The sequence below is a fragment of the Telopea speciosissima genome, chromosome 1, assembly GCF_018873765.1.
Source record: "Telopea speciosissima isolate NSW1024214 ecotype Mountain lineage chromosome 1, Tspe_v1, whole genome shotgun sequence".
In the NCBI taxonomy this organism is placed as follows: Eukaryota; Viridiplantae; Streptophyta; class Magnoliopsida; order Proteales; family Proteaceae; genus Telopea; species Telopea speciosissima.
This window is the reverse complement of record NC_057916.1, coordinates 67976803-68001742: the sequence shown is the minus strand read 5'-3', so window position 1 is coordinate 68001742 and position 24940 is coordinate 67976803. Positions and strand designations below refer to the sequence as shown.

Genomic DNA, 24940 nt, shown 5'->3' with positions numbered 1-24940 from the left:
CATTTTTCCTGCCCTTAAAAAGTTCTAAACTTAGTCAATGGAATAGTGCATGCAACTTGAGAAGTCTCTTATATGTATGAGGAGTAGAACAAGTCTCACAGCAATGGTACAGAAAACAAACCGAACTCAACCCTGACAAAAAATTGGGTTGGGTATGTTAAGTCTCACATCTTTGGCTGATTGCATTAGCAATTCTGAAAATTTGTGACTCTCCGTGGAAGGAAAAGAAAGAAAGTACAGATTTACTACATAACTGAGGCAAGGCAATTGGTGTCTATAACCATGGAGTCCTATGGAAGAGTTTTGATACTCTGATCTGCTTGAATGCATACCTCTTCCAGGAAAACTGGAAGAGGGATTCTTTCCCCCTATTATGACTAGAAAGCAAACAGGTTAGCAGTATCAAGAATAGACCCAGATAAGCTACAATTTCCCTATGTGGCTGGGTTCTCATCATCATTCAGAGTCTCTCAACTATATAACCTTAGAATACTTGGTTCTTAATTCATTTTGTTAGAATATCATTCAAGCATACTTAGTTCATTGTTGATAAGAAGGTGATTAATTGTGAAGCGCTTGTAAGGCATTGAGTTTAGGTCCTCATGGAACAACCTCAGAAAATAAGAAAGATTTCATTTTTCCTGCCCTTAAAAAGTTCTAAACTTGGTCAGTGGAATGGAGTAGAACAAGTCACCTTAGTCAAGGGGGCCAAGCAAGACCCATGGTGCAGAAAACTACCAAACTCAACCCTGACCAAAAAATTGGGTAGTCTCACACCTTTGGCTGATTGGATTAGCAATTCTGGAATGTATACAATTTATGCTGTAATCCACATAACTGATGTGAAAATTTGTGAATCTCCACGGAAGGAAAAGAAAGAAAGTATAGATTTACTACATAACTGAGGCAAGGCAATTGGTGTAAATATTGAAACAGTAAAAGGAGATTTGTCCAAATTAAGTGGTGGGGTCCAGATTTGGACTCTACAATATTTTGGGTTGTGGGAAATGGGGATTAAAGAAGAGAAACAAGAAACTTGCCTCGGTTATCCAACATTTGTGCTCTTTCGGTGGGACAAAGCAAAAAGGATAGTACCAATTAAGAAGAAAAAGTAGGTAACAACAAAAGAGCAAATGAAACAGCAGAAACCAATAATCAAAGACTCATGTGGGTTTGCTTGCTCTGTTTATGAACTTCAATTTTTTTTGTTTAAATTTGAGTCTTTTAGAGAACCTCGTTTGCGTGGATAGATTGCTTGTGTATTTAGTATTTATTTGAAGGAATTATGATTTTACATTTCCCTTTCATTAGACTAATTCCAGATGAACATGGTCACCTATTTGATTTGCTTGTGAGTTGTCTCTGTTTTTGGGGGGTAGGGGCTCATGGCACAGACATTGTTCCCACAGACAACAGGAGTTGCTCCCTCAAGTTCCAAAACGCACGGAAAGTATCATGCCAGAAGAATATCCCAACCGTGCAGTGATTCATGCACGGCTGGGATTCTCACCTTCATAATGAAAATGCATGCATTGGGATAGCATTTTCCCACAAGACTTGAATCTAAAACCTACCAATACCCTGAAAACTGGCCATTGTCTTGCTTTCCTTGTCCTAAAATGATGGGTTAATCTACAGTTCCTTAAAGTTCGTGGGAAGGGGACCCTCTTAGTGATGGGGGGAAAATTTTGGGATTTTTTTTTCCTTTGTGAGAAAAAAACCATGCATTAAAAGGAGAGGAAAGAAGATACATTATTGTTCTACTTTTACTAGACCTAGTTGTCACAGCCAATTTTGTGTAAGGATGTCAAAGGATATTCGAAAATTTGCATTCGATTCATGTTTGTATCCGTTTAGGAGAATTCAAATCCGTCTGAAAATTAATCGGATACGAATATGATAATCTCCCCATTTGACCAATTATTATCCGATTCGTTTAGCAATCTGACGGTAATAAAACGTCTGAAATATATCATTGTGTCCGTCTATCCAATTAAATTTTTTTTAATTTTATAATTTTATAAGTTAAGATAATGTGATTTTTTTTCTAGATTTTCTATTGGTTTTTATATATTGTATTATGCATTGTGATAAATGGAATCACATATCTATTAAAATAAATACAAGATAAAATTAAAAGTAGAAAACGCAAGAAAATCAAAGGTTAAGAAGAGTAGAAGAAAGGGTAATTGCTAAACTTTCATGTCTCAACCCTAACCCTCATCAACAAAACGATAAAGATGTCAACGGATAGGATATTATTCGAATCTGTCTAAAAATTAATAGGATATTATTCAAATCCGTCCGAATACAATCGGATACAAATATGACACTGCCATTATCAGACCGAATTCGATCCGTTTACATCCTTACTTATGTGCTGGTTCAATATAGGTCCTATCCTTTTGTTAATACAGACACTAGTGAAGGTTTTCATCGGGCATAGCCGTGCACCGTGTACAGTCCTGTCACCCAACTCACAAGTAGGGGTTGAATTGACAAATCCCCCCTACGTGATCCACTGTATCCCCACCCCTCTCATGCGATTGTATATGAAAACCTCTTCCATAGATTTAATATCTAACAAAACAGTAAACACCTCCCATAGCCTTCGATAAGAATTCTTATTTACCCAAGTTACCAGTTTCTCAGTCTGTCCAAATGTTGATGCAATTGATGTTTAAAGACCTTGCTTTTTGCAATCCCATGAGCATTCCCCGTGCCTATCTGCCTCTTGAGCATTTCCTACAAATCCGAAATTCATACAAGCAACAATAGATGTCAATAATGTTTGTACTAAAGATGACAACTGATGCCCAACCCTCTTAGATTTCTCCCCTCCCCCTCCAAAAAACTAGGAGTTTCCCTAGCTCAAGGGAGAGTGGATGAGTTGGTGGTATGCATATCCAACCCTTTTGAACAGCCACGATACTATCCCTGTGACCCTCCTACACCACCTTGTGGGGGGTGATTTGAGTTTTTTCAAAAACCAAGGGGTGATCTGAGTTTCATTTGAAAATCAAGGGATGATGTGTAATTTACCCTTTTTTAAATACAAATACAATGATAGGGATGTTTAAAAAAGCAAAGTAGTAAAATTGCAACTTCTTCTTCACAAACTTTGGTTACAAATAGATTTTCCTTTTTTTTCTTGTACATTTTTAAATACAGATACAAATGATGGGATGCTTAAAAATGCAAAGTAGTAAAATTGCAACTTCTACTTCACAAACTCAGGTTACAACAAGTGTTCCCCCAATTTTTTTTGTTTCCTTTCTGTGCAAGACCCACTATGGGTCCAGACAAGGAATCCACTGAAGGGCCACTTATTATTACATTACTAACTACCTACTACTATTACTTAGAAAGGATTGGGGTAGGAGGGTCGAACACTCAACCTCTCATTGGATTTACGTTAGACCTCCACTAGCTAGCTATCGCCACTTAGCTAGATGCTCATTCCCAAATTTTCTCATTTTTGTAAAGCCATGTTGAAATCTTGTTGGCTTTCTTTTTTATCTAGCATTTCAATTTAGGATGACTTTAATGTTGTTATAAGTAATTCCTTATTAGCACCTCAAAAAAAAAGAGTTATTGCTATAAGTATGTCATACAATGAAAACTATTAATTATTTTAGAATTATACATCTCCTCTCCACCACCTCTCTCCAAAAGAAAAGTGGGAAAAATAGAAAAGAAAAGATTAAGGCCGACTTCAAGTCACCCATCTTTTAGTACCATGCAAAAATGACATTTCCCTTAATCACTCGATCATCCAACCTCCACCCACCCACCCACCCACCCACCCCCAAAAAAAATAGCAAATTAAAATGATTATGTAATTTTATTTGGAGTGGACCTATAAAACACATTTTATCTTCTTTTTTTTTTTTTTTTTTTGTAGCACTTTTGGGGGAAGAGTGAAATTAAGCGAAAGTTTTCTCTCACCATGCAGTGAAGGTTCACAAATCCATATAAGGTTTTAGTATAAATCCCAAAATACGCTCGTGATACCTTCTCGTCCTATCCTTCAACCCGTGACGAACGAATTCACATTCACCGTGGCTGAAAGAAAACTTAGTCCTTGAAATTATATCTCCATTTAGTTTTTAAATGAACTATTATAAACAATTGCTAGACGTGAATTAACTGTACAATAAGAAAAAAAAATGAGAAATAATAAGATAAGGATTATAATGAATTTTCGGAATACCTTGATTTGATCTACTTGAAATTATCTTCACATAGTGAAATTATACGAAAACAATGGTTCATAGCTTGAGTCAATCAACAACAAACTCACCCTTATCCCTTAATGGGGTCGGTGACATGGATCCAAACAAAGAAAGTAGGTAATACTACGAATTAGACAAAATAAATGAATGAAAAGACTAAAAAAGAGGGAAGGGAAATGAGATGAGAAGTGAAGATTGAAAATTGACAAATGAATGATGTCAATTGTCAAACAAAAGAAAAATGCATGATAAAAGTAAGAGGAAAGAGGTTTATTCTGTTGATGTCTTCTATAATAAGGGTTTTATAATTCTCTCTCTCTCTCTCTCTCTCTCTCTCTCTTTTTATATCTTTATTTTTTAAACACTAGAATGCAATTTAGTCTTGAAGGAAATAAACAAGGGTTAGGGTTTTTACCTCTCAGGAAGAAACCCACGCAGCGGAATAGATCAGTTTGCTTGTAGCTATGAACCCAATGAACCACACCAATCTTTTTCTTGTTTCACATACCTGTTACATTTCCAACACAAATCTTCTACGGTGCGCTGCCCTGTCCTGCCTGTGCTGTGCAGACACAAGGTGGCGTGCATTGACCGTCTTATCCCCACTCGGGCAAGGTGCTGGGGCAGAGGTAAGGTGGTCAATGCGCACCACCTTATGTCTGCGCAGCATGGCAAGACAGGCAACCCGCGCCGTAGAAGATCTGGATCCATTAGGTGGTCCTCATCTCTCACTGTCCGTGAGGGAGGAGTGACTGCTGTTGATGTGTTATATCCAGTCCTTTCCCCTTCCATCTATAAATAGGGGGCCACCTACTGGCCCCCCCCCCCCCCTCCTCTCACACACATAACCCTAGTAGGTCCCTGGACCCATGGTTGCCCCTAATGGGAGCATGAATTGGGTCTAACCCGATCCGGTTACAAGTTTTCTAGTCACACCATACATTCTCAATATGTTCAAGAACTTGAGGCTATATATAGTGGATCATACTATGTTGAAGTTACTTCAAACTTTCTCATGATCAACATCTTGTAGGTGGAATTACTTAACCTTTGTTTTATGAATTTAATACCTCACAAAGATGGTGAGACTCATTTGATTACTTGTTTTGAAGGGTATGAGATGTTTTTAGAGAGAGAAAGTGAGGTGTGGAATTGTAAAACCCACAGTGAAGAGAGAATTTTATTGGGATGCCTAAATCTTATCAACAGATGAAGAGAATCCCACTACTTGGATGCCTAACTTTGTCGATGGGTAGACCCCATGATCCATTGCTTATATGTAAGATTTGAGGTCGCACAGAGTTTGTCAAATGTTAAAATGATGTTTGAAAATTTAGAACTATGGTATAGTGCAGAGTAGTGGTCAAAGTTCTATATACATGCATAGCCAAACACGAGGATGTGTATCAATACATGGGAGGGTGTTTTTTTTTTTTGGTAAAGTTTCTATATCTACCCAAAAGATTTTAATTTGAAAAATATGGTTCAACATCATATTTTATATTTTTTAACCTTTAATTTCAATTATGGTTGTTGTAATATCATGACAAATATTATGATGCAGTATGATTTAAGACTACATCATCAATAGTTTCAAAAAAAAAATTAATTATATCGATAAGATTCAATCATAATGTTCTAACATTTTTAAATATTTGATTTGAATAGTGAACATTCAATTAAAAATTTAAACCGTAACAAATACAAATAACTCTACCCAATTTAAGAGTAGATCATCATAAAATTCTATACCATTCTACTTTAAATGATGCAATTCAACAATTATATTTTTGTATTTTTTTAGATCCTTGATTTATATTATGATCGTTAATTTAGCATGTAATAATAAACAAAATACTAAAGACTGGTCTTTGACTGGATCATTTCATTTAGCTTCTACTTATGTTGCACAAAGAGGTTTATGCCACACCATTTAAAAGTGAAATGGTTTATATCATGCTTTAGTTTTTAAATGGGTTATATAAACAATAATCTCTAGTGTCTAGGAGAGAGGATCCAATGTCGGCTTTTTAGGCAAAACAAAAACCAAAAGCTAATATCAAATGAGAAAGGAGTTTGTATGCTATTATTTGGTAGACATACATAACTATCAATAGATTATTTGAAATTTAGGGATTTTATCACCTAACTTTTAACCCCCCTTAAACAAATCAAGTACCAACTATATACCAAATGACCCACTATGAATGGAAAATTTGAATCCAAATAGAATTTACGAAACGTTAAAAAATAAAAAATAAAAAACCCTTAAAAATTCAAGACTATGGTATAATGCACGGTAATGGTCATAGTATTATAGACATGCATGAACATATATGGGAATGCATGCCAATACATGAGAGAACATTTGGTTCAATTAGAATTTAAATCATATACCAAATTCCATCAAAAATAGAGAAATACAATAATGAGAAACAAAGATACTTCAAAATTCTATTGCAATAGACCGAGTTTTTCTTCACGCAACACTTGGATGGGACTTTTGAAAAATTGCCAGGAGTACTTTGGATATTTGTATACAAGGAGAGGTCATTACAGCATCTCAATGGTACTGGGATTCTCTTCACCTATTATGAAATAAAATTTTCACCACATATATCCAAAATGGTCCAACAAAAATAATTTAAAAGATAAATTTTGGTCACAACTGCAACTAGCTACTTAAAATGAGTTAAATTGGTGTGTGACCGGTGCATAGTTATGAGTATGTCGTTCTCATTAAAGATATAAGAAGATATGCATATAAAAAAGGTACATGGTTGGATAACTGCCTCACTGAAATGGGTGCATTTGTCAATGATGAATGGTGAAGCATACTATTTGGCTACTCAAATTGAATTAGGGCAGATTGTAGTAGAGTTGAGTAGAGCCGTATTGAAGATATATATACTCTTCCCAAGGTTTTTAAATGCCCTGATAGTGTAATCTGGGTTGTCCATACGGTTGTACCTCCAAGATAAAACAACTCTCTAATCACATAAGATGCAATTTTAATGTGATTATTGAGAGAGTCAGAGGCTATACTTACAACTCACTATGACAATGACAGATTATCATAAGCACAGAAGGAATACAGTGAAGAAAATTAGATAGAATACATAATAATGTAGTGTTTTAGAGACAGTAAGCACTCTTTGTAATGAAGTTAACACTTAACAACAATCACTTAGCCTTCTGATCAATATATATATAGGTACACCATTGTATGAGTGTGTTGTATTCGTATACAGATAGGTCTATACAAGCACAATGAATACATGTGATCTTTGTTCATATGGGTATGTTGGTACATGTACAAATGGTCCATGTACATTTATCATTGCGTGCGTACATGCATACGTGTGTGCGTGCGTGCATGTGTGTGAGAAAAAGCATCCAAGATCCAACCCTGACATTCCCAACAAGGGATACTTTCCTTTTGAACCTACATCCCTTATAAGTCCTATGAATACTTATAAACTTAATCTTACTTTTGTAGGTGAGCAATGTAAGACTAAACATGTTCATTTGCTTTTTTTGCTTTCTACAAAGCAATATGGTTGTTCAAGGTTACAAAAAACTACACTATACTACCAAAACAACAACAAACTTGGGGAAATATGTTTAAAAAACTATGGCAGAAGTTTGGAGGCCTTTATGCCCATCCAAAATGACCAAAAACACCCCCACTTCTATGGGACAATGTTGGCGGGAGGAATCTCCTGTGCACGAGTCATGTCCTAAAAAACTATTTTGAAACTTTTAGTTTAAAAAATAATTTAAATACAACATGTTTGATGATAATAATAAGGATTAATTGCATCCAACGCTTCAAAATATATGTTTGGGATTCCTATGCATAAATGGTGTTGAAGAGGTGTTAATTAACATATGATAATGAAATGACCAAATGCTTAAATTTTAATATCTAACAAAAAGATTTTCATTTGAAAAACACAGTTCAACATTACGTTTTTACAATTTTTTAACATTTAATTTGGATAATGGTTGTTCATATTGCACTTATCATGACAACCTTATGGTGCAATATGATTCAATACCACACCTTTGATAGTTTCAAAAAGATTTTAATTGTAAAGATAGGATTCAATTATAATGTTTTAATATTTTTTTAAGTGTTACATATGGATAGTGACATTCAATTAAAATTTTTAACCATGACAAACAAATAGTACAAAGATGTTTATGCCACACCTTTTAAACTGAAATGGTTTGTATCACGCATTAGTTTTAAAATGATTTATATAAACAAGAGTCTCTAATATCTAAGAGAGAGGATCTACTATCAGTTAAAAATAAAAAACCAAAAACTAATATCAAGTGACAATGGAGTTTGTTTCCTATTGTTTAGTAGGCACACTTAATTATCAATGGATTATTTTAAAATTTAGAGATTTACCACCTAACTTTCAACCCCTTAAACAAATCAAGTACCAACCATATACCAAATGGTGAACTATTAATGGACCACCAGATTTTTTGTGGCTAACCCCCCATCTCCCACATTTTGCTCTTGCTTTTTCTATCAACCCCCTCCCACCAATGGTTCCAAATAAGGTTGTGTGGATACAAATGTGATGTTGATCTATACTAAACTTTCATAATTTTGGTAAAAAAAAAAAATATTATAAGAGAAAGGTTTTCGTGCATGGTTGTTTTTCTCTATCAAATGATGATGCGTCAAATAGGGGGTTTTGGTTATTTCGCTTGAACACTTATGTCCATCCGATGCCCGTGAAATCAGTGGTACACTTGCCTTAATAGTAAAAGACCCTAAAATATTCTATCAAAGACAAAAGGGTAAAATACATGTACCTCCCTATAATGCACCCAATATTCCTCGTACCCCCCTAAGCGGCTCAATATTTCACGTACCACCCTTCAATATTCCTCGTACCACCCCTGCTTTACACCCCAAATGCCAGATAGGTCCAATCCGTTAAATACCACCATTAGATACTTAGATGCCAAAATTTTGACAATTTTACTCTTTGCTCCATTTTCTTAAATCTAAAAAGACTTAATTACCCTCACTTATTTTTTGCCCTAAACTAATTGAAAATGACCATTTACCCTTTGTTTTATTTTTATAAATGAAAAGACCTAATTGCCCTCATTTATGTATTATCCTAACCTAATTTGAAAAGACTATTTTACCCCTAAATATTTATTCCTAAAAACCCCAAAATGCCCTCTTCTTCCCCAAATCATCATCTTCTTTTACATACCCACCACCACCACCACCACCACCGCCACCGCCACTGCCACCATTGCCACCCAACCCGACAATCGAAGGGTGGTACGTAGAATATTGAGCCGCTTAGGGGGTACGAAGAATATTGGGTGCATTATAAGGGGGTACGTGTACTTTATCCAAAAAAAAAACCCCTAAAATATTTCAAGGTCTCATGAAGTTATCAATAGTAAGTTCGACATTTAAATGTTTTATGACAATAGATTGTATCGTTCATTTTAGGGGGGAAGTTGGGTGGGAAGGTGTGTTTCGACTCGATCTACATTTCACATTACCAATTGGTCTCATGACTCAAATGGATCTTTGTGGGGTCCATATCCGACGTGGTATGAACCTGATGCTTTCTCTATTTAGACCATTTGTACTTTTACCAATGAAATTGGTAGGTCAGCATGGTTCTAAGTATCGATATCGTATCATTCAATATGGCCGCTATGTATCGATTTTGTTAGTCATTGATATCAATACCGTGTCGATACTTTATTGATAGCACGGTACAGACAAAGAGTAAAATGGTTTGTGTTGCGTGTGGAAATCTTCGATGCTTGGTTCGCCCACGGATGAGCCTGCGAAGACCAAGTGATGAGCACAAGAGAGTCGGTGTGGCTCCGGCCTAGGACTCTCCGATGCTAAAGTTAGATCACCAGTGCAACAGCGTAATTGCGTAGTGAAAAGCAAGATGAGGAATGGTGCTCCATACCTGGGTATTTATAGAGTGAGGATGAGATGAGACGGTTGGGAGAGTCCTAGTATGGTAGGAGTCCTTCTTTCGGAAGATTCTCTCGCGTAGAGAGGAGTGGAGAGCTATTTTCGGGGTCGGGTTCTTATTAAGGTAAGAGTCCATGTAGAGTGTGATTTCGTGTTGCGCTGGGATCGTGGCTCGATCCTTATCCCGTGATTCTCGGGATGCGCTAACGTGGCCCGGAGACCCTCGGTGGGGAGCTATGGCAGCTTCAGTGGAGGAGGGCTCGGCCTCGGAGGTCGGCTTAGGAGGGCGGCATGGTAGGTCGGCCTTGGCCGTCACCTCGGCCTGGGAGGTCGGCCCGAGAGGTTGGTCTCGGCAGTAAGCTCGGCCAGGAGTCTATGGCTGACCTGTATGAGCTCGGCTCAGAGCTCGGCCTCAGCCACCGATTAGCTTGCGCGGGTCTGGTTCTGTCAGGTGACTTATCGGAGATGGGGTCGGCCCGATTTCCTGCTCAACCTAATTCGATTCTCGGACTGAGGTCAGGTCGGCCATGTGGCAGCCTCTGATAGGTGGGATGTTTTATGCCTCATCAATTTGAAAATCCATTTTTTAAGAAAACAAAAAGATAATTTTATCCGATACAACTGATCCAAGTGTGGTATCGGTTCTCCGTGTTATCGATAATCGTTTCAATACCGTGCACTAAAACCATGTAAGTCAGTGAGGTAATACCAAACAGATAGCGATGATGATTGATGATGTCAGCATGGGACCCACCAATTGATGTTATACTGACATGGTCCCGTGGAAAAAACAAATCCAGTAGGGAAGCGCTCTCACCACGTTCTAACATGCGTATGACACGTGGCTACAAAAATCTAATCCATTCAGATTTCAGACCCTTTATGTTGACGAAACCCCAGTACGTCACGTGGAAGGATCAGGCATGAATGCCACGTGTCATGTTCTTGTTGGTGCGTAATAACACACTCAACGTACTACTATCACAATTTGCAACCATCAGATTGGTAAAATGTCGGCACTGAGATTCCTCTTTGACGGTTAGAAATGTGTAGCTGAGCTCACATGAGAGGAGCTGGAATCCTCTTTATCGATGACCGTAATTGGATTCCGACATTGTCAATGTGGGACCCAACTGTATACGCGGTGACAAAGGGGTAATAATGTAATTTCAAAGTGAATGGCGTTTTCGCATTTCTAGTCTCACGTCCTTTCCGTTTCAGTTTGTCTTTATTTTATCATTTTTGCTTCCCTGCTTTGTCGAACTCGGAGAGAGAGGTTGTGTAGTTGGAGCGTTGTAGTTGTTGAGGAGCGCTATTTCGATTTTCAGTATTTGTTGGGAAAGAGAAAGCAAGAAAGATTAGAGTGAACCTGACGGACCAAGAAAGCTAGGGGTTTTTTTTTTCTTTTCTTTAAAAGCTTTTGAGGTTTGAATGTTTGATTCGATCAGGTGAAGGACAGATAAGGCATCGCTTGTTGACGAGGACTTCTTTCTTTTTCTTCGATTGAGGGTAGATCCGGTGCAATCTGGCGACGAATATGCTCGGTTTCCGCTTCGATCTCTCTTTGGTGAATCAGAATTCGATCTCTTGTCGAATTTGTAGGCGTCATTCGTTGATTCCATTGTGATTTGGCTTCGGTCTAGGGGGATTGTGACGTTTTTGACGCAGAAAAGAAGCTGACTTCGAGGGGGGAAACTATTGGTTCCTGGGAATTGTGAGTTTTATTTCCTACACATATGTGAAATTAAATTTGTAAAATTTATTGTTTTTCTGTTACTGAAGGTGGGATTTTTTTTTAAAGATTACATGCAATTTGAGGCTTTGGTAGGGATAAATACTTTTTGGTTTCGGGATAATCTGAGGTTGATCAGCGTCGGTGGATTGGTTCGGAGGCATGTATATTGAGGAATTGAAGGAAGGGGAGTTGGAAAGTGGAGAGGAAGGGTTGGTTGCTGATGCTCCCCGCAGCGGAATTGCTGTTTTGGATGCAAAAAGGGCTTTGATTGGTGTTGGAGCTCGTTTTCTTTTCTACCCAACTCTGTTTTATAACGTTGTCCGGAACAAGTGTCAGGCGGAATTTCGTTGGTGGGATAGGGTTGATGAGGTACATGATACATGCGTGCCATTTTTCCTCTTTTTTGTTATTAGACCCTATCTCTATGTCCTTTTTTCTTTCTCTGTCTCGAAGTTATTTCTTATTCTACGGGTATTTCCTGTATATCCTGCAATTAGCAATTATATTTGCTCCTTAGGGCCTACTAATTCGTATTTGATTTGCGAAGAAAAAGGGGGGAAATTACAGGCTAACCATTTTTATTCAAAAGAAAGAGAAATGAAGAGGGCTTGGGGGTGGGAAAAAGTTAATATTCTAAGCGTATTGATAATTCAAAACGATGAGTAAAGGAGTGAGGATAGAGGGCAAATCAGTTAAGGGATTCGATTCCAGATGATGGTTCATGTTGATTTAGAGAAGACAGGAATTCAAAAGTAATGGGTCGGATCTGCACAATAGGCTAATGGCCTAATGCTAGTACTGGTACTATGTATGCAGAAGAGTCAACATGTCTATTGCCACAGATTGCCCCACAAATCAATAAAATCAAAAGCTGACAGCTCTTGTCTTTTTTGATGAGGATTTTTCTGCTTGATTCAAGGTTGGCCTTTCTATGAAGCTAGTGAAATGATTAAAACAAACTTTGCTACCAATAAATGTGGTGGGAAGCTTGATTGTGAAAATAATGTATTTTTGGTCGCTACTCTAGCATTCAATCAATGGTTGAAATCTGTGATTTTCCTAATGGGCATCCATTTCTCACAAGCATCTTTTATGCGTTTCCATGTCTAAAGATTTCAAGCGTAAACTTTGTTGCAGTGCAGATTACTGTTTTAGTAGGTTTAAGTATTGCAAACTCTTAGTTATTTTTGGGACATTTGATGTTTCAGTAATTCATGCATTGTTTGTGTTACGAATCATCAGTTTCATATGATCATCAATCTCTTAGTGGTTGCTAACAAATGAATTTTTCAGTTTATTTTGCTAGGTGCTGTTCCATTTCCTACTGATGTTCCCCGCCTGAAACAACTTGGTGTTTATGGAGTGATCACTCTAAATGAGCCATATGAGACGTTGGTCCCCACTTCACTATATCGTGTGAGTATTTCTTTTTGGTATTTTATCTCATTTTTATCTGAAGCACAGTTTTCTCTGTTCCAATTTTTTATTAAACTAGTTCTACCTACTTCTAAGTATGATGTGTACCATGGTTTAAAATATCGATATTGGATTGGCAGGGTGATACAGATACCTGGCTGATCCCATATTGGTGGAATGGTTCTTAGTGAGAGTAAATTTGTCCAAAAAAATTGATTTTTTTTTTTATATCAAAAGTGAGGGCAAAACTTTCGATATGGCCGCTATGTATCGGTATCAGTATCAGTATCGGCCAATACTGATACGGATACTAATACTGATATTTAAACCATGATGATGTGTACTGCTTTCCTCCAAATAAAGAATCTGTATTCTTGTAGTGGTAGATGGGAAAAAGTTTCATGATGTCCATCCTTTTGAGAATGCTTAAATTTTGTAAAATCATTTTGTGATAGCTTAATGTCATTATGATTCATTTGGATTTGACCTGGCATTGGCAATGGCTTTATAAATTACTGTTTACAGGTCTTTTTCTTGGTTACTATTTTATTTTTAGAAGTGTTTTTTTCTTCTAAAAAACTTATTAAAAAAAACACTTAGTTGTAGAGTCCTGCCTTTTATTGGCTAAATTTGACAAGCTGACCTCTTACAAGTTACAACTTGCAACCATATTAAGCAAAGAGATCAGCAATTTTTTGTGACACGTACTTGTTTTTAGTGCTTAAATCTAATAAAATGCAACATTACTAACCATCATTGATGCATCTGGTGGGCAATGTTGGTTGGTCCTTATTATGGAATGCTTCAAGTAATTGCAATCTAGTTATGATTGATAGGATGTCTTGCTAGCCCTGATATTTTATTGTTTATTTTATTTCTTGTGCTTGTGGTTTCTCTGTTGTACCACCATTAATGATTGTCCAAAGTTTTGTGCTTGATTATTAGCTCCATAGCTTATATTTATTAGCTCACATCTTTTTCATATGCTTGTTGGGGATTTATGTAGTAGCCATTCTGCACCAATGCATCACATATCATGAATGTGCTGAGTCTTCCAACCGTAAAGTTCGTAGACAGATATGGGTTCCAACCTTCTATATGTAGGTATTTGTCTTGCAATATCTAGGTTCATGCATAAGTATGTGGATAACCCTTAGAGTTAGAGGTGCTGTTTGGAAATGTCTAGGGGATCCCAGGGTTATCCATCTAGAGGACCTCCACATTGGATAGGACTTCATTGATTCAAAAGTTCCTGAAAAGAAGACTTTGAAATGGTGGATACCATGTGGTGCAAGTTCATTTGGGGGTCCTCTCGATAGCTGACCCAGGGGTTCTCATAGCATTGTTGTTGAAGTTTCTTCTGTTTGCAACTATTTTAGTGTGTGAAAATTTTAGACATGCATATTGCGATGCTCAGCTTAGTTGATGTATGAGATTTGTTGAAGTTTGATAGTCTTTATAATGTACATATTGCTTGTGTTCCACTTTTAGTGTCTTGTTTTATCTTTTCTTTGAAACCTGTTGTTGCTGTAATGCTAGCTGCAATTATGTTCATCTATTCATTTGTTTTTCTGATAAATTATTCCAGGCTCATGACATTGAACATTTGGTAATTCCTACAAGAGATTACCTTTTCGCTCCATCATTTGGAGATATAAGCAAAGCTGTAGACTTCATACACAGTAAGTCCTTTAGTTGTTTTCCTCCCTCCCCACCCCTTTCCACATTTACTTTTAGTTTTATTCATACTGCATACATATATTTCTCAATTTTGCCAAATTAGATTGGTGTTACTTTCACTTTTTTTTCACCATTAATTAACAGTTAGGAGAGGAACTAGAATCCCTGATTGCAATCTTGGAATTCACTAGGACAGAATGGACAGTAGTCACAGTTCCACTGGAAATAAATTGTTGATAGACCATCTATCTAGACCACTTAATGCAGGTCCGGGGTTTAGAAGACCCGAATTGGATCGCTTATGGGCCCACCCGGTCAATAGATAGCTCAAATCTAAGATGTAGTGGCACAATTGTAAATAACCAGAATTTTCTAAGGGTTAAATTGGTAGGTAAAGAAGATAGGACGTAATAGGAATTAGATTTATTGTGCAAGGACACACTTGGAAGCAAATATAAGAGATGTACTGACTTTGAATTTATGGAACGAGAGAGATATGGTGATATTTAGAAAGTTGTCACTATCTCCTTCACCCGCACGATTCTAAAAGGAAATAAAGCCAACGGTAAACCCAGAAATAGAAGACTCACTCGGATTCTCTTTCTTTGAATCCAAATCCTGAGAAACTCTAGGGTATGATTTGCAATCTCCTACCCACTTGAACCCAACTGATGGTCACACAAAATAACAAGAGACGAAATCCCACTAAATGGATGAAAACTGTGTCTGGCGGAAAACTTCAGGTCAGACCTGATATTCACAGTAAGACTCACAGCACACACAAGCTTACAGTTGCAGACTTGGCAGCTTGAATCGCCCCTAAGAGAGGAATTATGGTGTAAAATCCCAGGTAGAAAGAAGAATATAGGAGGGAGATCGGATAGTTCTGAAACCAAACCTGGCAGTGATTTAGCAGTCAGGTCAGGATATGGGTTGGGTTCCACAGTGGGAAGATACCTAAAGGAGGAGAAAAGGTTCAGAACAGAAGAATAGAGAAGAATAGTGAGACGAGAGAGAGAAAAAAGAGAGGGAGAAGGTCTCACAACCTGTAACTATCGTACCATTCTGGTAACAAATAGAAAACCAAATTTCATTAATTCTGATCTGAAAAAATAAAAGACAGATTACAAGAGTATATAAAGATAAAATGGAAGACTACTAACCCATCTAATCCTAATCCTAAGACCAAAACTGGACTCTAACTCTTGTAATATTTAGCCGACTAGAGCTAAAACAAAAATTACACAAGATAAACCCAATGAATAAATCTACTCTAAAATAAATAATAAATCTACTCTAAAATAAATAAATAAGCTATACTATTAAACCCCAAAAACCCAATTGGACCCAGTTCATCTTCATATGGATTACCCAACGGGTTTGGGTCGGTCCAAGGAATATCTCCTGCATCACCACTTTAGTGGCATGCATTTTTAAACAGAAGACCATTAATTTACGTTGTCTTGATCAATCTGTGGACATGTTCTTGTTGGAAGTGGTCGCTTGTGGGTCCCACAATTGGAACATCCAGAGTGACCCTAAATTGCACCTAAGTATGCATGCTATAATTATTCATTATTCTCTCTCTCTCTCATTTGCAAAGGGGAGAAAATAAGTGAACCGACCTTCTATGGATTGAGATTTTAATCGAAGGACTGTCAAAATTACACCTCGATAGGTGTATTTAGAACTTGACACATTCTTTTAATTGCTCATATTCTTATTCCTAAAAGCTCTTTATGTTAGGGTATGCAAGGGTTTTTCAAAAATAATGAAAGTGACAGTATTTACTTATCATTATGTCATTATCAAAAGTTGTCATTGTCATGCACATTTTGAAATTGCTCTTGGTGGTTTCTCTTTTGCACCAAGTTTGCCTACTAATGTATTTTTTATTGTTTTTCTTTTGTGAAGAGAATGCTTCTTGTGGGAAAAAGACATACGTTCACTGTAAAGCAGGCCGGGGACGTAGTACAACCATTGTTCTTTGTTACCTGGTCTGTGCTATACCTAAAAATCTATATACATGTCTAGTTAATTTGAGGTTTCCTGTATGAATATTTAGTATTTTACTCTCCTGTTGCATATGCAGGTGCAGCACAAACAGATGACTCCTGATGCTGCATACAAGTATGTGAGATCTATTAGACCGAGGGTGCTCTTGGCATCTTCACAGTGGCAGGTATGATGATTCTACTGAATTCTCAAATCTCACTTTGCATGTAACTGAAGAGTGTATGGTTTCCTTCAACTCAAAAATGATACTCATGGCATAATTCTCGTGTTGATATTTTTGAACGATGTTTCATGTATATGTGAGTTTATGAAATCAGTCTGCTTAAGATGCCGCATTTATTGAAATGGTTTCCCTTTTTTAACTTTTGTATCGTGCTGCATGTTATATACTACAGCATATTTTATACACCCATACTGGTGCATGGTGAGGGCGGGCCTTGGTGGCTGGTGCAACGGTTAAGGTTGCTCCAGTGTGACCAAGAGGTCACGGTTCAAGTCGGGAAACAGCTTCTCTGTGAAAGCAGGGATAAGGCTGCGTACATTATGAGCCTCCCCAGCAAGGTTCAAAATCCAGGTATCGGTCATGGCCAAAACCTTTCCGGATCGGTATCGGATCTGTCAAAAACACTCGAAATCATTTTTTTTATGGATCGGCTCCTGTATCGGTCAGGATCGGTAGATTTTGTGATATCAGATTGGACCGGCCGATATTCTTCTGATCGAATTGGAGGTATCGGTAAGTATCGGTCAAAATAATATATAAAAATAAAATAAAAACTTAAAAAAATAAAAAAATTGAAAAAATTTATGCTTACCTCCCTGAAAAAATTACATCCACCTCCTAGAGGGAGTAGGTGTACTTTTTTCGAACTACAGAGGGTTGAAGTGACGTTGACACTTGACATGATAAATATAAAATTTTGTTTACCAAAAAAAAAATGATAAATATAATATATTATGGTAAATATTGAAGTGTGAAGTTGACATGATTTAAGTATAAAATAATATAATGAGTCATTTTATGACTAGTCTTGAAGTGACCACTGAGGCACTGACCAGTGACAGGAATCAGAACTTTAGGACTAAATATTATCGTTATGTATATAGTAATATTGATGAAGTTCTCGGATCGGATCGGCCGATCCAAACGAGAATCCCGATCCAGGTACCGTTCCAGTAAAATGTCAAGGGATCGGTCTGATCTCGGGATCAGCCTCAGGCGATACCGATTCAATCCGAGATTACAAACCATGCTCCCCAGACCCTGCAGTGGCAGGAGCCTCTTGCACTGGGTACATCCTTTTGTATACTGGTGCATGTTCAAGCAGGCTGATCAATTGTGACAATCCTAGGCTTGTCTTGGTTACCACCTGGAATCAAATGTTTTCCTTTTGATCTGCCTTTGAATCAAACTGCAATTGGTGTTGGTGGGAGAGGAGCTCATCTCCATTAAAAATAAGAGTAAATAATAAAGGTGGCTTTGTTTCTTTAAACCTAAAATTATCCTGTTTGTAGTTTTTCTTGAGATAGGTAATTCTTGTTTCTAGGTTTTAAACAAACTATTGAAAAATACAAACCAATGTGAGCCAGATGAGGACTTGTTGAAAGCATCACCATATGCATAATGCTGTGGGAATTCAAAATGAGGTAGTTTCATTTTATGTTGCATCAAAAGTGCCTTGGTTGCTAAATACCAAGAAAGAAGTGGCTTATTTACTGATTTCTGATCAGGACAGTTACTTTTGGATTTTCAAAGTCAGGACCATCTTTTGAACTTGTATAGGTTATAGATGGTATAGAAAGGATTGGATAAGCCAATAAACTGCAATAAATGGCATTTATTTACTTATTAATTATAATTGGGGTGATGAGTTGCAGGCTGTTCAAGAGTACTACCATCTCAGGGTGAAGAAATCTTGTGGTGGCTCTCACTTCTTGTACAATCCAATCGTAAATACATTAGCATCCCCAGCCTTGAGCAAGGACTTTGCAGCGTTTGATGACGGCTCTGTAGTAGTCATAACGGAAGCTGACCTTGATGGATATGATGAGAACCATGACTCTAGTGTTGTTGGCAATGAGGTGTGGGCAGAGCTGAACCTGGTCTATAGGGTTCAGTTTGCTGGTCAGGCAGCCCTGGCAAGGCTTTCATGTCTGTGGCTTCGATGCCATGCACAACCAAAATTGGTGGGTGAGAAGCTCAGCAGGGAGAGCAGCTGTTCCATGGTAGCTGATAAATTGCGAGGACTTGGTGTGGACATCCGCGTTTATTGAGAAGTGCTTCTGAAAGTGTAAAGAGATTTCATAAAAGGGTTTTTTTTTCTTTTTCTTTTTCTTCTTCAGGTTCTGTTTTATTAGACGGGCAAATAATAAAGTCTTTCTGTATTTATTGTTAATCCAAGACATGGAATCAAAGTCAGCTATAGATTGGCCCACAGGTTGTGGGTCGTTTTTCTGCAACCCATCCCCAAGTTTGAGTTATAGTGAGTTGTATGTGTACATATTTCATAGATTCTGTCTCAAGTAACAATTGTACAGTACGAAGTTTTGCTAGAAGGAAAATTTAAGCGTGAAGCTCTGCTAATCAGAAACAATTGGGTTATTATAGGTTTGCAGTCTGGAACACAGGGACCTCCCCAAGACTATAATTCTGATGTTGGTTAGACTTGGGGATGGCAGAAGCAGTGTACAGATGTAGCGGAATGTGTGGTGGGATGTCGGGAGGAGGCTTGGCACCATAACTGATTTGCTGAATCAATTTGTTGAAGAGGGGACCGTTTCAGGTAGTTTGGATGACTCTGAATGTACTGCTTTTGATTGGGAATGGATTCACTTGTAGATTCTGGATTTTCTTTTAGAGATGCTCCGATAAATTTAACAGGTTTTTGAAGCATAAGATTCTTAAACTATGGGATTGGCCTGTATCTGATACTGGCTGGTACGTCACAAGTTGGGAATGATCAGCCGATTTCGGAATGGTTTGTTGTGTCCTGAATCCTGATCAGCAAATTCTATATGGGGAAGAATTTTTTTTTATTTTTTTTTTGGGGGGGGGGGGGGCGGTGTTTCTGTTGAGGAGGCGGTGAAGAAAAGAAACAGTATCTTTTTTTCATTTTCATTTTTCTAACAATTGTTTATTTTTTCATGTGTTTGGTATCATTTTTTAAACTTATTTTTATTTAAAATAATTGAAAACACCACCAAAGTCATTTTAGACCCAAATACGAGAGATAAAATCGACAGTTATTTTATTTTTAGAAAGGCCAGCCCCTTCCTCCTGCTCCTCTTTCCTGCAATGAACCTTATCGATCTATTGTACAACCTGTGATCTACTCCATGGAGGAGTAGTTCTTGAGCTTGCCATGATCTGAGCAGTTGCCTCTCGGATGCTGGGAATGAGGGTACTCTTTCTCTGAACCAGGAGTTGATCAATTCGTGTTTTATATGGAAGAAACCTCAGTAGCTTCTATAACAAGGAACACCCGGTTTTTTTGGTTTTTCTGGGGGTTTCCCTAAACCGTTTAATGACTTATGTTACAATCACCTCGCTTAATTCTGGGAACCACTGGATGTATATCTATCACTTGGATTGCTGAAGGTTTGTTCGTCGTTGAGTCCAACTCTATGGCTGCTGGTGACAAATCACTCTCTCGGTGTCCGTGGTGCTATGAAAAAGCCATCATTTATCTTGTTCCTCATGCTATGGATGATCTCCTGTTTGCTTCGTATCGTGCGTGGGTAAAGTTATGGATATTTACCTTAAAGCTGATTTGGGGCTGCCTCGAAATGTTGCAACAATTGCTTCTTATCGAATGGCGCCGCCCTGTTTGTGTTCACTCTAAGGTTCGTAATTACCGCGGAGTGATCTTGTATGAGGCCGTTTAATTGTGTGGTAGATGCGGCAGACTGTGTGACGAAGTATACTCTGGCCCTACTCTTGCTGGTGCGTCTTGTTTGAGTGGGACTGACCTGAAGTTCGGATTTGTTTGAGCAAGCCTTAACCCTGCCTCTACTGATGAACTTCACCGGCTTCCCAATACGAAACCAGTTGGTCCCTGGTGGAAGTGTTGGTGGTAATTTATTTGCCTTTGGATGTTCCGCTCCATGTGGATCCTCCTGATCCTGTTATCACGGTAGTTCCTCTTGTGTCTGATTTTGCGGGTGCTCCATCTGGTTTTGTCGCTGCTGACATGGTTTGGGAATTTTCTGGTTGGAATGGCTCTGATGACTCGGCACCAAGACTGGAATTTATCTCTGTGGTTCTTCTTTTTGAGAAGAATGAGGCTATTGCTCCTACTATCTCTGCGGTAATACCCCCTGCCATCTCGGTTTCGGTGTCTTTTCTTTTGGACGTGGACCTATCCATTGGTGTTGCTTCCATTTTAGCTTTCTCTTAACCTGATGCTGACGTTCGGACTTCGCTCTTCTTGGGAGACCATTTTGAGTAGGGATGTAAATGGATCGGATTCGGATCGATCGATCGGATGGATCGAGCGATATTTCCGCGATCGATACTCTAAACGGATTCGATGGGATCGATTGATTTTCAACCATCTTACTCGCGTAACCTATACATCTCAATCCATATCTCTGATCAGATTCTCTTTCATCATATTCTAACCTATGAATCTTCAAAAACCTCAAAATCATTATTTACTTAATTTTTATTATTAAGTATTCGGATTTTTTCGAGATTTTAATCGATTATTTCCGGATATCTCTAACGATACGGATGCTAAGAACGGATGCGTCGATTCGGTTTGTATCCATTTACATCCCTAATTTTGAGGACCTATTCTTAAAATGAGAAAATTGTCTACTCCATCCACCCCACCCTCTTTTGTTTTCCTTCTTCTGATCTTTCCTTGATCAATCCGTTGCTATTTTGTCCTTTTTATCATACTGCTTAGCCTATCTTGCTGTATCTGAGATATCAATCGGCGTCCCCTTTTTAGATTGTTTTTTTCCACCCCGTGGTTTTCATTTCTGTACGTGGTTTCTCTTCTTTTTCTTTGTCACCATGTAGTATTATCTTGGAATACCCGTGGTCTTAATAACAAATTTACTCAGAAATGTCTCTCTTTTCACCTAACTAAGTATAAACCTGATGTTATTTTCTTATGTGAAACTAAATATTTGGATCATGACTGCATTAGGCTGAAACATTCTATCTCATCTTATAGATCTGTCTGTTATATAAATAGCTCCAGCTCTCATGGAAAGAAAGGAGGACTTTGGATCTTAACTAACCCCATCATTAATATTCTGTATCATCAAACCTATGAGAATTTTATCTGCATTAAAATTAATGATGGCAGTTCTTACACTTTTTGGCTAGTTTGTATATATGCACCCCCTCATTAGACAACCCGTTCACTTTTTCGGAAACAACTGCTAGTATTTTTAAATGATCTAAAGGAGCCTTTTTGCATAATAGGGGATTTTAATGAAGTTCTTGATTGCTCTGAGAAGCTTGGGGGTACCACTTTTCACCCCATTGGATCTACTCTTTTACTTAAAGAGATCATAAATTCTTTTTCTCTTGAGGAGGAGAAACCCAATGGCTCCAAATTCACATGGTCAAACAAACAAAAACCCCCTAAACTTATCAAGGAATGTCTTGAACGTGCTTTTGTTTCTCCATCTTGGTTCTCACACTACCACCATGCCACAATCTCTAAACTCTCTCCCCTGGGTTCAGACCATATCCCCTTCTTCTAACCACTTCTGGGAATCGATCTAGTTACAAAAAATTATTCCATTTTCAGGAAGCCTGGACTTATCACCCTGAGTTTTCCTCCTTTTGTACCTCTTCCTGGACCTCACTTCCCCAAGATTCCATTGTTTCCAAGCTTGCTTCTTTCTCCAATTCCTTAAAAAGTAGGAACAAGAATGTTTTTGGCCATTTCAATGATCTTAAAAATCAATTCTTCTCTAATTTCCTTTCTTGTTCTGATGCCCATGTACCTAATCAGGATCTTCTTCATTCGATTGATAGAAAGGTAAGACGGTTTTTTGATGCAGAGGAAGCCTTTTGGCTACAAAAGTCAAGACATCTTTATATCAGAGCTGGCGATAGAAATACCAAGTATTATCATTCTGTTGCCAAAACCAATCGAGGAAAAGAAAAATCAATTTCATTAGGAATGTGGAGGGACAGAAGGTTGAGGACCCCAAACTTATGGCTCATATCTTTGCTACACATCTCAGGAAAGTGTTTACCTCCTCAAACCCTTTAGATGCTAGCTTTGTTGAGTGTTTATTTCCTCTGACCCTCTCTAATCAGGATGTCCCTTCCTTTATTTCCCCCCCCCCCCCAACTCTTGAGGAAGTTAAAAAGGTAGTGTTCTCATTTGGGCCTCACAAAGCCCCTGGTTTTGATGGTTTCCAAACATGCTTCTTTCAAAGATACTGGGATTTAGTATACCCAGACTTATTGAATTTAGCAATGAATTTCTTTGATAATGGCTTCATTCCTTATGGGCTTAACCATACCCTGATTTGCCTTATTCCTAAGACTGAGGCGACGGCAAATGTTGGAGACTTTAGGCCTATTAGTCTTTGCAACGTTACTTATAAAGTACTTTCCAAGCTTGTTGCAAACAGATTTAAAAGTGTTTTACATTCTTTTATTTCTCCTTTCCAAGCTATTTTTATCCCTGGTCGGCAGATTACTGATAATATTATTGTTGTGCAGGAAATATTTCATTTTTTGAATCATACTAAAGGAAGGACGGGATTTGTGACTATCAAAATTGATATGTCGAAAGCATACGATAAGATTGAATGGAATTTAATCAGTTCTGTCTTTAAATTCCTGGGCTTTGGGGAGAAATGGGGTTCTCTAATTAATTCTCTTATTACATCCACCTCTTTTTCCATCAAGTTGGAAGGCAGCCCTTTGACTTGTTTCATGCTTCAAGGGGTATTCGCCAAGGTTGCCCTCTTAACCCGTATTTATTCATTGTGGCTATGGAAGTTTTATCCAGACTCTTCTCTGCTTATCGTGATTTAAACCTCTTTCAGGGAGTTAAAATTTTCAGATCAGCCCCTGAAATCTCGCATCTCCTTTTTGCTAATGATGTTTTCATTTTCTACCGTGCAACTCAAGATGATCTTCTGACAATAAAGGCCATCGTTGATCTTTTCTCTGATCTTTCTGGCCAAGAAATTAATCTATCCAAAAGTGGGATCCATTTCAGCAGAAATGTTCCTCATACGGTTAGAAGTTCCTTTAGCTCCCTTCTTGGCATTAAGGAGTTATCCAAAGACTCTATTTATTTGGGTACTAATCTCTTTCACTGTAGGTCCAAAGTTAAGGAACTTGAAGGAGTAATGTCACGGATGCAAAGAAAACTATCGATTTGGAAATCCAATTTTCTATCCTATGTTGGGCATAGTGTTTTAATTCAATCGGTCTTGGCCTCTACCCCTTCTTATTTGATGAATTGTTTTCTGTTTCTCCTTAAAACTTTTCGCAATATTGATTCCATTTGCCGCAATTTCTGGTTGAGCAACATTGGGGGAGATAACAAAAAAAATTCTCTCATTTCCTGGGATAGAATGTGCACCCCCAAATCTAAAGGGGGACTGGGGTTTCGTAAGGCTGAACACCATAACAAGGCCTTACTGATAAAGCTAGGGTGGAGATTGATCACTGAGCCTTCCTCGCTTTGGGCTCGAGTCATCAAAGCTAAATATTTTCCTAAATTATCTTTCTTTGATCAAAGAACTCGCGTGAGAAAAGGTTCCTGGACTTGGAATAGTATCTCCCATATTATTCCATCGTTGGAAAAAATGGTGATAAAAAAAGTAGGAAATGGTAATTCCAATTTTTTCTGGATTGAAAAATGGATTCCTTTTCTATCAGGTAAT

At 37.8% G+C, this 24940-nt stretch overlaps 2 protein-coding genes across 2 annotated transcripts in view; both read left to right on the top strand.

Annotated features, from left to right (window-relative positions):
• The first annotated feature begins 11480 nt into the window (after positions 1-11480).
• On the top strand, positions 11481-19498 carry LOC122643213 (phosphatidylglycerophosphate phosphatase PTPMT2-like). Its single transcript, XM_043836862.1, has 7 exons — positions 11481-11932; positions 12047-12322; positions 13247-13369; positions 14958-15051; positions 16964-17046; positions 17142-17231; positions 18944-19498. The coding sequence occupies exons 2-7, from the start codon at positions 12113-12115 to the stop codon at positions 19337-19339; spliced, it is 996 nt and encodes a 331-aa protein (XP_043692797.1). The 5' UTR covers positions 11481-11932; positions 12047-12112; the 3' UTR covers positions 19340-19498.
• LOC122643187 (threonine--tRNA ligase, mitochondrial 1-like) overlaps positions 18487-24940 on the top strand; it is a 47203-nt gene continuing 40749 nt past the window's right edge. Inside the window, exon 1 of the mRNA XM_043836843.1 lies at positions 18487-18492. The gene's annotated coding sequence lies outside the window, so the exon portion shown is untranslated. The remainder of the gene's footprint in view (positions 18493-24940) is intronic.